This window comes from Oncorhynchus kisutch, unplaced genomic scaffold, assembly GCF_002021735.2.
Source record: "Oncorhynchus kisutch isolate 150728-3 unplaced genomic scaffold, Okis_V2 Okis02a-Okis13b_hom, whole genome shotgun sequence".
Taxonomy (NCBI): domain Eukaryota; kingdom Metazoa; phylum Chordata; class Actinopteri; order Salmoniformes; family Salmonidae; genus Oncorhynchus; species Oncorhynchus kisutch.
Genome location: NW_022261979.1, coordinates 3,469,857 through 3,485,871, shown reverse-complemented (window position 1 = coordinate 3,485,871; position 16,015 = coordinate 3,469,857). Strand labels below are relative to the sequence as shown.

Below are 16,015 nucleotides of genomic sequence, written 5' to 3'. Positions count from 1 at the left end.
ATGTGATCCTGTAACCAGTCACATATGTGTCATTAGTGTAAATCACTCACTTGACTTCCTTCATAACATCACCGTCATTGATGGGGTCACCCAGGTCTATGAGGGTGAGGTCATTCCCACTGATTCCTGAAAGACAGCACTTATTTTGGCCGGAGCCCTATAGAGTACCACAGTATGAGTCGTAATACCCATGAAACCTAGCGGTCAAACAGGGAAATGGTTCCAATTGTTTTTCCACCATTCCATTCCATTTTCACAAAATAAGGGCTGTGGTTCAGGTAGGTTTACCCTGGTGTGACAGTTTGATATCTGTGTACATCTCTAGGTCAAGGTGACTTATCAATATATTCGCCTGTATTTACCCAACATGGAATGCTAATTAGCTGCTAATGTGGTTATCATAAAGAACTACAAATGTCATTACAATCATGCTGAAAGTAAGAATCTCTCGATTAACTATATATGTTAGCTAAATGTAATGAATAAATTGGCTGCATTTCTTTAAAAATGGACAACTGAGGGGATGTTAATAATTTGATAATAATCATAATTCAGTGTATTTATTTATTTAATTACAGCTGCATAGCTAATGTTTTTCTTTGGTGTACAAACACTTTTCCACATCAATATTGTACATACATGTGATTGTAAAAGTTTTGTATATTTTGGTTTGGTCCATCGCGGGTTATCTGTATTTCCGTACCCCCTTATTGTTATTTTGCCTGACCTTCGGCTAGCAAGGTATGTTGTCCTTGGCTCCGAAATGGTTCAATATAAAACCGTGGTAATGTTACACAATGTACTGTTATGCTACCATACGTTTGTTACAATGTGGATAATATAAAGATTTATGTTACACTAGTTAGCGAGCTTTGTGAAACTAGTTATCTATTGTAACTTGTGAGTACTTGGGACAGTGTTTGAGTGTCCATGTGCTTGCGCAGGTGCCTGAGAGCTAGGACCCCGCCAAGGGTTAACATAATGTGTGTTGTCTCTTCGTGTGCAGGTATGTCTTTTACTTTGTCCGAATTATGTTCCGTATCATTTTACTTGTATTGTGTGCTGTTGCGCATTGAATGTGTGCACGCAGCACCTGTTATTTCCTTTTGGCGCTCTTTTGCCTGACCTTTTGGCTAGTAAGGTGCCCAAGAGCTAGGACCACGCCAAGGGTTAACATAATGTGTGTTGTCTCTTCGTGTGCTGGGCAAATAAAAATAATTCAACTAGCAAACCTTCAGTTGTGGCAGCGTCCTAGTTAAAAGTACACAACGCAGAATGAACCACACGCTACAATTGCAGACATCAGTCAAAATACCTCCAAACAAGTCGTGGTATCAATAACAAGATACGAGCTGAAAATCTACGATTCTCCACACGCAGCTTATTGTTGCTAGCTGAGGTTTAGTCATAACAAGATACGCGCATTCAGGCCATTGTTTTTCGGGACGTCAGCCAACCTGTGTATGGCTCTTGGATATAAGTAATGCACTAGCCTACATAGGGAATAGCGTGCAATTTACGACGTAAATATGAGGGTGGTGTTATAACCCTTGACCCACAGCAGATTCTAACGTACCTTTAACCAACTGTCAAGACTCCCCGGCCATAGACTTAGTAGTTTTTTAAAAATAAACTATTTAATCCACAGTAATATAATTGAGAATTAAAAAATATAACATGCTTACCTTGAACTCTTTCTTCTCCATGTCGTTGCAAAATCAGCACATTTCCTTGCCAAAATGAACGCTCCTCCAGCACGAGCGAGAATCAGACAACTGCTCCCGCGGTTTCTTATCAGTGAAGACTAACAATGCTGTACAGATTTGGGTTGAAAGCTCACCCATGGAAATCCTGCGAGTTGTAAATAAAAGTATGCTATTATTGCCCTTAATGTAATGTTGAGGACGCAATGCAAAATAAAATACATAACCCACACCGTTAGGCCAAGGTACATGCAATTTATCACTGCCAATAAGAGACCATTCTTGTTCCTTGTAGCCTTTCTTTTGGGTTATTGGCACCAGTCATTGCCTGACACCTAGAAATGGACTTGTACTGCAGTTGTCACATAAAACAGAAACCATAGTTCATCATTAAATAACATAACTCATTTCTTTTATTACTCATAAAATATACAGCAATCTTCAGATAGTGAAATAATTCATGGAAGTTTCAAATTGTCACTATTTCATATGTACATGCTAGTTTCATCATTTTAGAAGAAAGATAAGGAAACAAAAACCTGTGAACCTCCTGTTGCTGATTTGATGAACATAGCAAATGTTTTGTACATATTTCCAGTTAAAATGATTTTCAAAAAGAGACATGGGGACTTGAACAAGCAATCACATAAAAGGATTGAGTGGTTTCATTTTTTGAAGTTAAAGCAAGCAAAACCTGTCAAAAACATTGATTATAAGATCAAAGACATAAGATATTTATTTTCCAACAGAAGAAAATCTAAATGCTGTTGTCCTACCATTGGTGTACAGTGTTTCTCCTCTCCAAGGGAGACATGTTTTCCACCTCACATGCCTCGGAATAATATCAGTGCTTTTCACAAACGTTGTAGTACTTAGTGTGCATCATTGTTTTCGCTCATACAGCTGCCCTTACTCTCCTAACCTCCCCTCAGTAACTAACGAAGGCACAAAATGACAAATATCACAAGAAAGAATACATGAATGAATAATTTACTTTCTAAAATACTTTCTAGAGGGCAAAGGACAGGTAGGTTTAATAACACAAATGTAATATTTATCAATTTAAAAAGTCCTGTTGCTTACATACCGGTATGCAAAACTACATCCCAAATGGCACCCTATTTCCTTTAGAGTGCACTGCCTGTTGACCAGAATCCTATGGGCCCTGGTTCAACAGTAGTGTACTATTCAGTATAGGGTTCCATTTCATCTTTGAAATTACTCAGAGCAAATACTACAATTTGTTGTTTCCCACAGAGCTTAAGACATGAATGATTTTATTAAAATGTGTTCATAGAAAATAAATGATTTCCCCTCCTCCCACATGGATTACAGACAAGAGGCTAGGTGCGTTCTGACTGTCTTAGTGTGCGGATAAACATGACAATCACTCTCATGAAACTTAAATGAAACATCACTCCTTATGTTTTTTTCTCAGACCAATTTCTAGTAAAATCAGGTTTTAAAAAAGGCTTCTTCCACATCTTTTGGTCCCTGTCTGTTTTGCTCTCAGTGAAGTGCTACTATCCCCTTGGACTACAGGTTATTGCCATCATAAGGTGTATGTCTGTCTGTTTGCCAGACAGTTTCTACCGTTTAGGACTTTTGTGGGTAAAGGTAAAGATGGGGTATAGCAGCAGCAGTTCCTCTGAAGTCCAGTATCTGCTGGAAGGGAACCTGGTGGTACGAGAGGATGAGTGTGGGCCAGCCAGCCTGTTGCACCTCCCCCTCTACCTCCTTTTCTCTATTTGCGGGACTCTTAAGGCTCCTGTGCGGACTGTCTTGGCTCGTGCCCTCCCAAAGCTGGCTATGGTGATTTAAGACACGGTGTGTGTAGGTGTATATTTGTTTGTGGCCTCTGCCCCACTTCGCTGTCCATCCACCTGCACTTGCCTCCTTTCTGGCTCCCCTCCTGGGCAGCGACCACCACCACTCTCAGTAAGTCTCAGAGTCTGAGTCGTTGAGTTCCTCATCCTTGTAGAAGCCTTCGTCGTGGCCGCGGTGGCCGATGTTGTTGAAGCTGCAGTAGGAGCTGTGTTCGCTGCGCAGCACGGGCAAGCTGTCGAAGGTAACACTCTTGGAGGGGCTGGTAGTGTAGTGGTTAATGGCACTGAAGGTCAGGCTGGGTGCCGGGGTGCAGGGGGACACAGGCATCATGGTGGCCAGGATCAGCGCCAGGCAGTCCGCCACGTCTTTGTTGGGGGCGCAGGCCAAGGCCGGCGTGTAACCTGAGGGGTACAAACAGAACCACAGAGGATAACTTCAGGAGCATCACTGTTTACAACAACACTTTTGGTGAAAAACATGAAATAACTTGGCATCTCCTAGCCTGGTGTTCAGACAATTTTATTTAACCAGGTAGGCCAGTTGAGAACAAGTTCTCATTTCCAACTGCGACCTGGCCAAGATAAGGCAAAGCAGTGCGACAAAAAAACAGAGTTACACATGGGATAAACAAAGTATCGTAAATAACAATAGAAACATCTATATACAGTGTGTGCAAATGGAGTAAGGTAAGGCATAAATAGGTCATAGTAGCAAAGTAATTACAATTCAGAAAATGAACACGAGTGATCGATGTGCAGATGATGTGCAAGTAGAAATACTGGTGTGCAAAAGAGCAGAAATGTAAATAAAAACAATATGGGGATGAGGTAGGTAGTTGGATGGGCTGTGTACAGCTGCAGCGATTGGTGAGCTGCTCAGATAGCTGATGCTTAAAGTTAGTGAGGGAAATATAAGTCTCCAACTTGAGTGATTTTTGCAATTCGTTCCAGTTATTGGCAGCAGAAAACTGGAAGGAAAGGCAGCCAAAGAGGTGTTGGCTTTGGGGATGACATACCTGCTGCAGCGCGTGCTTCGGGTGGGTGTTATGATGACCAGTGAGCTGAGATAATGGCGAGCTTTACCTAGCAAAGACTTCTAGATGACCTGGAGCCAGTGGGTCTGGCGACGAGAGCATACAGGATGCAGTGGTGGTTGGTATATGGGGCTTTGGTGACAAAACGGATGGCACTGTGATAGACTGCATCCAATTTGTTGAGTAGCGTATTTTGTAAATGACATCGCCGAAGTCGAAGATCGGTAGGATAGTCAGTTTTACGAGGGTATGTTTGGCAGCGTGAGTGAAGGAGGCTTTGTTGCAAAATATGAAGCCGATTCTAAATTTAATTTTGGATTGGAGATGCTTAATATAAGTCTGAAAGGAGAGTTTACAGTCTAGCCAGAAACCTAGGTATTTGTAGTTGTCCACATATTCAGTCAGAACCGTCCAGAGTAGTGATGGGCGGGTGGGTGCAGGCAGTAATCGGTTGAAGAGAATGCATTTCGTTTTACTAGCGTGTAAGAGACGTTGGAGGCCACGGAAGGAGTCGTATGGCATTGTAGCTCATTTGGAGGTTTGTTAACACAGTGTCCAAAGAAGTGCCAGACATATACAGAATGGTATCGTCTGTGTAGAGGTGGATCAAGGAAATACCCGCAGCAAGAGCAACATCATTGATGTATACTGAGAAGAGAGTTCGCCCGAGAATTTAACCCTGTGGTACCCCCATAGAGACTGCCAGCGGTCCGGACAACAGGCCCTCCGATTTGACACACTGAACTCTATCTGCAAAGTAGTTGGTGAACCAGGCGAGGCAGTCATTTGAGAAACCAAGGCTGTTGAGTCTGCCGATAAGAATACGGTGATTGACAGAGTTGAAATCCTTGGCCAGGTCGATGAAGACCGCTGCACAGTACTGTCTTTTATCAATGGCGGTTATGATATCGTTTAGTACCTTGAGTGTGGCTGAGGTGCACCCGTGGTCAGCTCGGAAACCGGATTGCACAGCGGAGAAGGTACAGTGGGATTCGAAATGGTCAGTGATCTGTTTAACTTCACTTTTGAAGATTTTGGAAAGGCAGGGCAGGATGGATACAGGTCTGTAACAGTTTGGTCTAGTATCACCCCCTTTGAAGAGGGCGATGACCGCGGCAGCTTTCCAATGAATCTCGGACGATACGAACAGACTAGTAATAGTTTTTTTTTTCTCTCGTTATTTTACCAAGTAAGTTGAGAGAACAAGTTCTCATTTGCATCAACGACCTGGGGAATAGTTACAGGGGAGAGGAGGGTGATGAATGAGCCAATTGTAAACTGGGGATTATTAGGTGACCATGATAGTTTGAGGGCCAGATTGGGAATTTAGCCAGGACACCGGGGTTAACACCCCTACTCTTACGACAAGTGCCATGGGATCTTTAATGACCTCAGAGAGTCAGGACACCCATTTAACATCCCATCCGAAAGACTGCACCCTACACAGGGTAGTGTCCCCAATCACTGCCCTGGGGCATTGGGATATTTTTAAGACTAGAGGAAAGAGTGCCTCCTACTGGCCCTCCAGCAGCACCTGGTCTCCCATCCAGGGACTGACCAGGACCAACCCTGCTTAGCTTCAGAAGCAAGCCAGCAGAGGTATGCAGGGTGGTATGCTGCGGGTGTTGCAGCAATGGCAGCAGATAATTTTAGGGGGAGAGGGTCCAGATTGTCTAGCCCAGCTGATTTGTACGGGTCCAGTTTTTGCAGCTCTTTCAGAACATCAGCTATCTGGATTTGGGTGAAGGAGAAGCTGGGAGGCTTGGGCAAGTAGCTGTGGGGAGTACGGAGCTGTTGGCTGGGGTAGCCAGGAGAAAAGAATGGCCAGCTGTAGAGAAATGCTTATTGAAATTCTCGATTTATTGGTGGTGACAGTGTATCCTAGCCTCAGTGCAGTGGGAAGCTGGGAGGTGCTCTTATTCTCCATGGACTTTAGTGTCCCAGAACTTTCCAAGCAGTGGATTAGAGAGAAACATTTGTGGACACATTGAGAAGAAAAGTACCAAAGAAAATGGTGTTAGCCTTACGGATCTTACCATTCTCATCGACTGCGAGCACGCTAGCACCCTTCGCTAGCAGCTCTTGCACCACCACGGTCAGACCATTTCTGGCTGCAACGTGTAACGGCCTGAGGGGAAAGTACCATCAGATTAGCCAGCAGAAAATTAGGATACCTCCCAAATGCCAGACTATTCCCTATATAGTGCACTTCTTCTGACCAAGGGCCCAATTAATGCAGCTGAACCATACGTACGTCTGCAAGGCTGCGTTAGTCGAGTTGATGAGGTTCCTGTCTGTAATCTTCTCCAATATCAACAAGGCACTGGTTTCATGCCCCTTTAAAAACAGAGTCAAACATGTCAGACAAAATTCAAACCAAAAGAGAACATCATGTTCATGTGGGGTTGCTCACCTTACTGCAGGCCAGATGAAGAGCAGTGTTCTTGACTGCATCCTGCAGGGTGAGCTCTGCTTTGGCACTGCTCACCAACAGCTCTGAGACAGAGAAACATAAAAGGAATTACATTAGGAAATTAAGCTACTTATTCAAATTGTTGAACTTACGCCAGCTGGCGAGGCAAAGCGGAGGAGAGGGGACTGCATACCGACAGCGTTGGTTTGTCCATTCTCAGCAGCCATCATGAGGGAGGTCTTCCCGGAGGCGTCGGGGGAGTTGACCTGGGCATTGTGACCTAGCAGCAGCTGAAGACACTCCACGTGGTCCGTGAAGGCTGCCGCATGCAGGGGGGTCCTGGAGAGAGGAAACTGTTTTCATTGATATTGAGTAGGAGTGTTATTGTCAAGTATAGTTTCTACAATCCCTCATCCAACCCGAGGTCGTTTTCACAACATTATTCTCCAGAAGAAAAGGACGTTGTCGTGTGCCGTAGTTACCGGTTCTTGGTGTCAGTGGCGTTGACAATGGCTGGTCCCAGAGTGTCAATCAACATTTCTGCAGCCCCCTCATTGTCGTTGATCACAGCACAGTGGAGGGGGCTGAAGGAGTTTCCCTCTGTCTTGTGGAAAACCTCCTGTTCCAGCAGCACCTCGACACACGTGTCATGGCCTAGTGGAAGATTAATTCTAAATTAAATTAATCAAAAGTAATACGTTGCTCTAGCGGGAAACATTACATACAGCAAAAAGATGACGTCACTGTAGACCACAACAATACCCTCAGAGAAAGCAAAGGATCTGACAATGGTGAAGTCACAAAAAAACGTTTTAGCTACAACATATACTATGTCAATCCCTGACAAAGTTCTTTCAGTGTAAGCTCCACCACAGAGTCATAACCCTACTTCTCCCACAGTGTTGTAGTCTTGTTCATTCCCCCACATTGCTCCATCAAGACCAATATAATGCAGTGTTGGAGAGGGAATCAGAATAGAGCTCCAGTCCAGTTAGTACCGTTGTAAGGCCTGCCTAATTCAGGGACATGTTTACAGTGTTGGAGAGGGAATCAGAATAGAGCTCCAGTCCTGTTAGTACCGTTGTAAGGCCTGCCTAATTCAGGGACATGTTTACAGTGTTGGAGAGGGAATCAGAATAGAGCTCCAGTCCAGTTAGTACCGTTGTACGGCCTGCCTAATTCAGGGACATGTTTACAGTGTTGGAGAGGGAATCAGAATAGAGCTCCAGTCCAGTTAGTACCGTTGTAAGGCCTGCCTAATTCACGGACATGTTTACAGTGTTGGAGAGGGAATCAGAATAGAGCTCCAGTCCAGTTAGTACCGTTGTAAGGCCTGCCTAATTCAGGGACATGTTTACAGTGTTGGAGAGGGAATCAGAATAGAGCTCCAGTCCAGTTAGTACCGTTGTAGCAGGCCCAGTGTAGTGGCGTGTAGCCCTGGTTGTCTGTGATGACAGGGAGGGTCTCCACTGACTGGGCTGCATGTAGGAGCCCCCCCAGCACCCCGATGTGTCCAGACGCCGCCGCCAGGTGAACAGGGGTCCGCCCCTTACAGTCCCGAACTAGGAAGCTGGCGCTGTGCTGCAGCAGGGCCTCCACACACTCCTCATGACCAGTCACCGCCTGGTAGGGTGGCGAGACAAGAATGGAATTGATTAAGTCATAATCAATTATATAATAAGGAATCATAAAAAGGTATATTTGGGCATAATATATATTCCATGCTAGATCCCACACCAAAGCAATCCCTAGTAGTTCAATGGCCCCATCCCAAGATCAGAACAAGCCTCCCCCTCTCTGTGTGTGAGTGTGTACAACTCTCCTCCTCACCCCTCTGTGTAGAGCTGTTCTGCCCCACTTGTCTTTGGCTTCTACGCTGGCTCCCTTGTTGAGCAGTGAGTACACACAGTCTGTGTGTCCGCTCAGCACCGACAGCATCAGAGGGGTTCTGATACACAAGACAACAGGTCATTTACAAACCGGTAATAACCAGGTCCCAAATGGCAACCTATTCCCTATATGGTACACTACTTTTGACCTGAGCCCATAGGACTTTGGTTTAAAGTAGTGCACCAAGTAGGGAATAGGTTGTCATTTGGGATGCATCCCCAGTTTCAAAATCTCTTTTTTTCAGGAATTGTATCCAAAACCTAATTGACTTACTGTCCATTCCCATCTTGAACATCCACGGCACTCTGGAGGTCAGCATTTCCAATCAGCAAACGCAAACACTCCGAATGACCGTTGGTTGCTAGAGGAGGATAAACAGAGAGGATATAAGAATGTCAGATGATTGACCGTTGGTAGCTAGAGGATGAACAGAGAGGATATGAGCAGATTGCTGGACGACAACCTTCACATGAACAGACAGATTTCAAGAACAGTGGTGTTGGTAGATGACATCCTCATGATGTTAACACAGCAGATAATAAAGAATTTTGGGGCTGAGGCCATTGAAGCCTGTCACTTGCTAGCTGTGTACCTGGCTCTGGATAGAAGTCTCCCCTGTGCACTGATCTAGGATCAGCTTACCCTCCCTAGATCCTCAATCATTAGTGGAGAACATGACAAAAAATGACCTTAGATCAGTGTCTAGTGGGCATTTTCACACGATACCATGTAACATCCCTAGAGTGGATATTGTCGTCCTAGCAACATGACCAAACAAATGGCCATCTTGGTCAGGAAAACTTTTTAATTACAGAAGCTCTATGTGATATCCTTATGTCTACCTGCAGCGTGGATGGGGGTCCTCTTCAGAGTGAAGTCTTTAACCAGGATGGAGGCTCCCTGGTTGATGAGGACGTCAACACACTCCACATGGCCTTTAAAGGCAGCCAGGTCCAGAGGGGTGCGCCCCTGGCTGTCCCTCACGTCTAGATCCAGCAGAGACTGAACCAGGACCTCCATAGCATGGTGGTGACCGTGGTACGCCTGAATAGAAACACAAACAGTCTCAAGCAAAGTCCAGTGGTACACCTGAATAGATATTCACTCTTAATATAATCAATGTCCTAGAGTAGACCAGTGGTACGCCTGAACAGAAATACAGTGCTAGACCTCTAAAGTAGACCAGAGTCTTTCAATCGGGAACCCATTTTTGCTCCCGCCCAGCATCAACATCGGATGTTCCTGCCCAAGCGTGGGATTGAGAAAAACAAACTCTACTTCTCCTCTGAGGTTGATTAACTCAAATGGCAAAATAAGGAAAATCGGCCTCATCATCACTGTGTAGAATATGCATGTATTTTACACTAATCAGGAATAGATTGGAATTTGGTGTGCAAGTCTGGGCAGTCAACTTCCTGTGGAAATCTACACCATGCTTGCATCCCAGATAGCACCCTATTCCCTATGTAGTGAACTACTTTTGATCAGGGCCTATAAGGATCTGGTCAAAAGTAGTGTACTAAATAGGGAATAGGGTGCCATTTGTCATATGAGACCACTACAGGAGCAGGTAGGCTTTACTCACAGCGAGGTGTAGAGGGCTGATGGGAGCTCTGACATCAGAGTCGTTCAGGATGTCTGTCCCTGAGGTTTCCATTAGCTGAGGAAAGACAAGAACGGTCAGTTCAGACTTGTAACATATTTACTTGGAAGGTTAGTCTAGTAGCATGTGTAACATGGTAAATCTCAGTGACCAGCCTCTGCAGACATACTGGGGTGTTGCATCCATACCTTAAACAAGTAAGTGTGAGGAAAAGTTACCAACGGGCACTTACCACATCTAAAGGTGTTTCACTTGCAATCTGGAAAAAGAACATCAAGAGTGACGACAAACATGCAACCACACCTTAAAACCTACTGAATATCAATGACGATGCCCCAAATGGCAGCCTATTCCCTATATAGTGCACTACTTTTGACCAGAGCCCTATGGGCCCCACAGCCATTTGGGACGCAGAGAAAATGGTGTGGATGCAGGGCATCTAGTATCCTGTGGTTCTGACTCACCAGCTCCAGACAGAGGCGGTGTCCGTATGCAGACGCGTAATGCACTGCATTGTAGCCCTGATTGTCCCGGATCCCTGGGTTAGCATCGTTTCGCAGCAAATACTCCAGACACCTAGAGGTCAAGAGTTCACTAATCATTACACCAACATCAAGACAGACAGATAATCAAGCAGATACACTTTTCCAAAGGAGACGTGGCCAAGCTTTCACACTGCCGATTGAACACTAGCGTGCATTCAAACACTCAACATACTCTCCAGACTACAGTGAAATGTGAAAGGTCACGGAACCACAACACACACACACAACAGTAAGAGGAGTGTGAGACGTACTTTCCGTCTGTATCGGAGGCAGCAGCGTAGTGGAGCGGGGTGCAGCCCCTCTTATCCAGGTCGTTCACACTGGCCCCAGACCCCACCAAGGCAAACAGACACTGGTAGTTACAGTTGGCTGCTGCATAATGCAGAGGACTCCTAGAGGAACACAAACAGTCAACAGAAACAGCTGATTGGAGATGCAAAACAATATATCCCATAATAATTCCTATATTCCCCATTATCATAAAGAACAAATATGAAAGTTATTTGATGCCACAGACAGACCTTCCGAAGCTGTCCTTTCTGTTGAAGTCTGCCCCTGTGTTGAGCAGCAGATTCAGACAGTCCAGGTTCCTGGTAACAAGATATCAAGTTTAGAAAGGCCCTCTGAGCTATCAGGTGCATGTTAACAATGAGAGAACCTGAAAAAAAAGAGAAAACTGTATACTGCTCTTGCTAGCATCACTGTTTTTATTAAGGCTAATAAAAGCTAGGATAAAAACAGTGATACTAGCAAGAGCAGTGTGCAGGTTTCTCTTCTCTTTCAGGAAGATAGACATTTTAGTCAATACCACCATAACATGGAGCCACATTATACAGAAATGATACTGCAGGAGGAGAGGGGTTTCCAGGTCATGAACTACATATTCCTTGGTGTAAAGCCTGGACCAGTCCACTCACCCTCCAGCTGCTGCAGCATGTAAACAGGTCCTTCCAAAGTCGTCAGGGGTGTCTATATCAAAGCCTGATGAGAGGAGCTTGCGACAGCAGTCAGAGAAACCACTAAGAGCAGCCAGGTGGAGGGGGAACATCCCATGGACGCCTCGTCTGCAACAACATTTTATACTTTAAGCAGACACTCTTATTCAGAGCGACTTCCAGTTAATTCAGCTGAGTTTAGAAACAGCAGCACATCACAGTCCTCATTAAACCCTACTGCACACTGCAATGCCCAGTCTATCAACCACCCACACACCACAATGGAGGCCATTTCATGTGTTGAGCAGAGAGTCTCCAAGTAGGAATTCGGTCAATGACAGAATTGCAGATGCATGTTGCAGTATTGCTGGAAACTGTGTTCTCTTACTTGGCTGTGTCAGCACCGTTCGTGATGAGTGTATTGATGAGTAACTCGTGGCCGTAGCGAGCAGAGATGTGCAGGGGTGTGTTTCCATTCTTATCTTCACAGTCGATCTCAGCACCTAACACACACACACACACACACACACACACACTCAACCACTTGACCCTAGAGGCATCACGTAGCTAAATGTTCAACCACATTGCAGTAACATTGCTCTGTGCCAGTGTATCATGGTTTGAAGACAAAAGACAAGATGCTGAAGAGCCTACTGGTTCATATATACACTGCTCAAACAACACAATGTAACTCCAAGTCAATCACACTTCTGTGAAATCAAACTGTCCACTTAGGAAGCAACACTGATTGACAATAAATGTCACATGCTGTTGTGCAAACGGAATAGACAACAGGTGGAAGTTATAGGCAATTAGCAAGACAAAGGAGTGGTTCTGCAGGTGGTGACCACAGACCACTTCTCAGTTCCTATGCTTCCTGGCTGATGTTTTGGTCACTTTTGAATACTGGCGGTGCTTTCACTCTAGTGGTAGCATGAGACGGAGTCTACAACCCACACAAGTGGCTCAGGTAGTGCAGCTCATCCAGGATGACGTTGCCACGTTGCACCACAGACTGTCCACGCCACCTCATCAGGAGCATGCCCAGGCGTTGTAGGGAGGTCATACAGGCACATGGAGGCCACACACACTACTGAGCCTCATTTTGACTTGTTTTAAGGACATTACATCAAAATTGGATCAGCCTGTAGTGTGGTTTTCCACTTTAGTTTTGAGTGTGACTCCAAATCCAGACCTCCATGGGTTGATAAATTTGATTTCCATTGATAATTTGTGTGATTTTGTTGTCAGCACATTCAACTATGTAAAGAAAAAAGTATTTAATAAGAATATTTCATTAATTCAGATCTAGGATGTGTCATTTTAGTGTTCCCTTAATTTTTTTGAGCAGTGTATATTCTGTTGAGAGCATTCACAGAGACTCACCATTCTGGATGATGGCTTGAGATCTGGAGAAGCGTCCGTGGATGGCCGTCATGTGGAGGGGGGTCTTTCCATCTTTACTCTGCAGAGAGAGAGAGACAGATGGTTCACACTGCAGTCTGTGCTGCTGACCACAGGTGGAGGTGCGCTTTATTGCATTTAGTTTGTATTGTTAAGATTAATCCATTGGTATCGGAATGTATTTGGTCCAAGTCTACTAAGCCGTGTGCTGCATCAGTGACCCAAAGTAGTGCACTATAAAAGGAATAGGTTGCCATTTGGGATGCAGCTGTTGTCATCACAGCTTCTTACTCTGTGGGCCCTGGTCAAATGTAGTGCACTATAAAGGAAATAGGGTTCCATTTGGGATGCAAAGAGTGTCAGCACGGCTTCATACTCTGTGGGCCCTGGTCAATGGTAGTGCACTACATAGGGAACAGGGTGTCATTTGGCACAGACAGTTGATCATCCTGTCTCGTCACCTTGATGTTGACGTGGGCCCCGTTGCCCACCAGCAGTTCCAGGCAGAGCGCCCCGTGGCGCGAGGCGGCCGTGAAGTGGAGCGGGGCGAAACCCTTCTCATTCACCTGGTTCACGTTGGCACCGCACTCGATCAGCTCATTTACCACCACGTCCTGGCCGTTGTAGCACGCCACGTGGAGGGGGGTGTTACCGTACCCATTGGGCTCATTTATCTGGAGGGAGAAGAGGGAGAGTGGGTAGAGAGAGAAGGGGGGATAGAACAAAAACATTCCTGATCAGGTCACTTGGTTAGGAAAAACCCCTGACCCGACACACTGGGTCCAAAGGAAATCATTCTACAACACACTAGAGCTCTGTCTTTTCGTGGAGTTGTAATTGAACAGTGACTACACAGTTGAATGCGGGGAGGTGTATGTATGCATTGACTCACATCCACCCCAAGGTCCAGGAGGTACTTGACCACACTGATCATGCCACTGGAGGCTGCAGAGTGGAGAGGGGTGTAGGCCTTCTTGTCTTTACAGGACACCTCTGATCCATGAGAGGCCAGCAGTTTCACCACCTCAATGTGCCCTATGGGGGGGGGGGGGGGGGGGGGGGAGAGAGTGTGAGACAGAACAAGAGAGAAAAGAGAGAAACAGAGGTTAGTTTACAGTGGTACACAGCCCCACAAGCAATACCTACATGTTAGTTTAACTGAAACCATCTTATCAACATACTTAGTCCATCATTCTGACATAACACACTAGAGGTGGACCATACATCTGAGCTGTGAGGCTAACACACAGCCAATTCATTCACTCACTGGGATAAGGACATTTGTATTTAATATGGATCCCCATTAGCTGCTGCCAAAGTTTATACAATTTTCAAACATTTGATTCTCAGATGTCACAACACATTGTGTGCTCTCAGGCCCCTACTCCACCACTACTACACATCTACAGTACTAAATCCATGTGTATGTACAGTCGTGGCCAAAAGTTTTGAAAATGACACAAATATTAATAGTTTGTGTGATGGCAATTTGCATATAGTCCAGAATGTTACGAAGAGTGATCAGATGAATTGCAATTAATTGTGAAGTCCCTCTTTGCTATGCAAATGAACTGAATCCCCCAAAAACATTTCCACAGCATTTCAGCCCTGCCACAAAAGGACCAGCTGACATCATGTCAGTGATTCTCTCGTTAACACAGGTGTTGACGAGGACAAGGCTGGAGATTACTCTGTCATACTGATTGAGTTTGAATAACAGACTGGAAGCTTCAAAAGGAGGCTGGTGCTTGGAATCATTGTTCTTCCGCTGTCAACCATGGTTACCTGCAAGGAAACACGTGCCGTCATCATTGCATTGCACAAAAAGGGCTTCACAGGTAAGGATATTGCTGCCAGTAAGATTGCACCTAAATCAACCATTTTTTGGATCATCAAGAACTTCAAGGAGAGCGGTTCAATAGTTGTAACAAAAAGGCTTCAGGGCGCCCAAGAAAGTCCAGCAAGCGCCAGGACAATCTCCTCAAGTTGATTCAGCTGCGGGATCGGGGCACCACCAGTACAGAGCTTGCTCAGGAATGGCAGCAGGCAGGTGTGAGTGCGTCTGCATGCACAGTGAGGCGAAGACTTTCAGAGGACGGCCTGGTGCCAAGAAGGGCAGCAAAGAAGACACTTCTCTCCTGGAAAAGCATCAGGTATATACTATATATACACTGATATTCTGCAAAAGGTACAGGGATTGGACTGCTGAGGACTGGGGTAAAGTAATTTTCTCTGATGAATCCCCTTTTCAATTGTTTGGGGCATCCGGAAAAAAGCTTGTCCGGAGAAGACAAGGTGAGCACTACCACCAGTCCTGTGTCATGCCAACAGTAAAGCATCCTGAGACCATTCATGTGTGGGGTTGCTTCTCAGCCAAGGGAGTGGGCTCACTCACAAATTTGCCTAAGAACACAGCCATGAATAAAGAATGGTACCAACACATCCTCCGAGAGCATCTTCTCCCAACCATCCAGGAATAGTTTGGTAACGAACAATGCCTTTTCCAGGATGATGGGGCACCTTGCCATAAGTCAAAAGTGATAACTAAGTGGCTCGGGGAACAAAGCATTGATATTTTGGGTCCTTGGCCAGGAAACCCCCCAGACCTTAATCCCATTGAGAACTTGTGGTCAATCCTCAAGAGGCAGATGGACAAACAAAA

At 45.3% G+C, this 16,015-nt stretch overlaps 1 protein-coding gene across 4 annotated transcripts in view; it reads right to left on the bottom strand.

Annotated features, from left to right (window-relative positions):
- Positions 1-2,086: 2,086 nt before the first annotated feature.
- ankrd28b (ankyrin repeat domain 28b) overlaps positions 2,087-16,015 on the bottom strand; it is a 39,545-nt gene continuing 25,616 nt past the window's right edge. For all 4 annotated transcript variants that reach the window (XM_031811864.1, XM_031811865.1, XM_031811863.1 and 1 more), the window contains exons 7-26: positions 14,246-14,388; positions 13,815-14,027; positions 13,336-13,414; positions 12,338-12,452; positions 11,932-12,078; positions 11,536-11,604; positions 11,266-11,406; positions 10,934-11,045; positions 10,702-10,728; positions 10,452-10,526; positions 9,709-9,910; positions 9,140-9,227; positions 8,807-8,924; positions 8,380-8,599; positions 7,459-7,630; positions 7,170-7,315; positions 6,977-7,059; positions 6,818-6,900; positions 6,600-6,691; positions 2,087-3,931 (exon numbers count right to left, since the gene is read on the bottom strand). In XM_031811864.1, the coding sequence (XP_031667724.1) occupies positions 3,639-3,931; positions 6,600-6,691; positions 6,818-6,900; positions 6,977-7,059; positions 7,170-7,315; positions 7,459-7,630; positions 8,380-8,599; positions 8,807-8,924; positions 9,140-9,227; positions 9,709-9,910; positions 10,452-10,526; positions 10,702-10,728; positions 10,934-11,045; positions 11,266-11,406; positions 11,536-11,604; positions 11,932-12,078; positions 12,338-12,452; positions 13,336-13,414; positions 13,815-14,027; positions 14,246-14,388 (2,618 nt within the window). In that variant the 3' untranslated portion in view covers positions 2,087-3,638. The remainder of the gene's footprint in view (positions 3,932-6,599; positions 6,692-6,817; positions 6,901-6,976; positions 7,060-7,169; positions 7,316-7,458; positions 7,631-8,379; positions 8,600-8,806; positions 8,925-9,139; positions 9,228-9,708; positions 9,911-10,451; positions 10,527-10,701; positions 10,729-10,933; positions 11,046-11,265; positions 11,407-11,535; positions 11,605-11,931; positions 12,079-12,337; positions 12,453-13,335; positions 13,415-13,814; positions 14,028-14,245; positions 14,389-16,015) is intronic.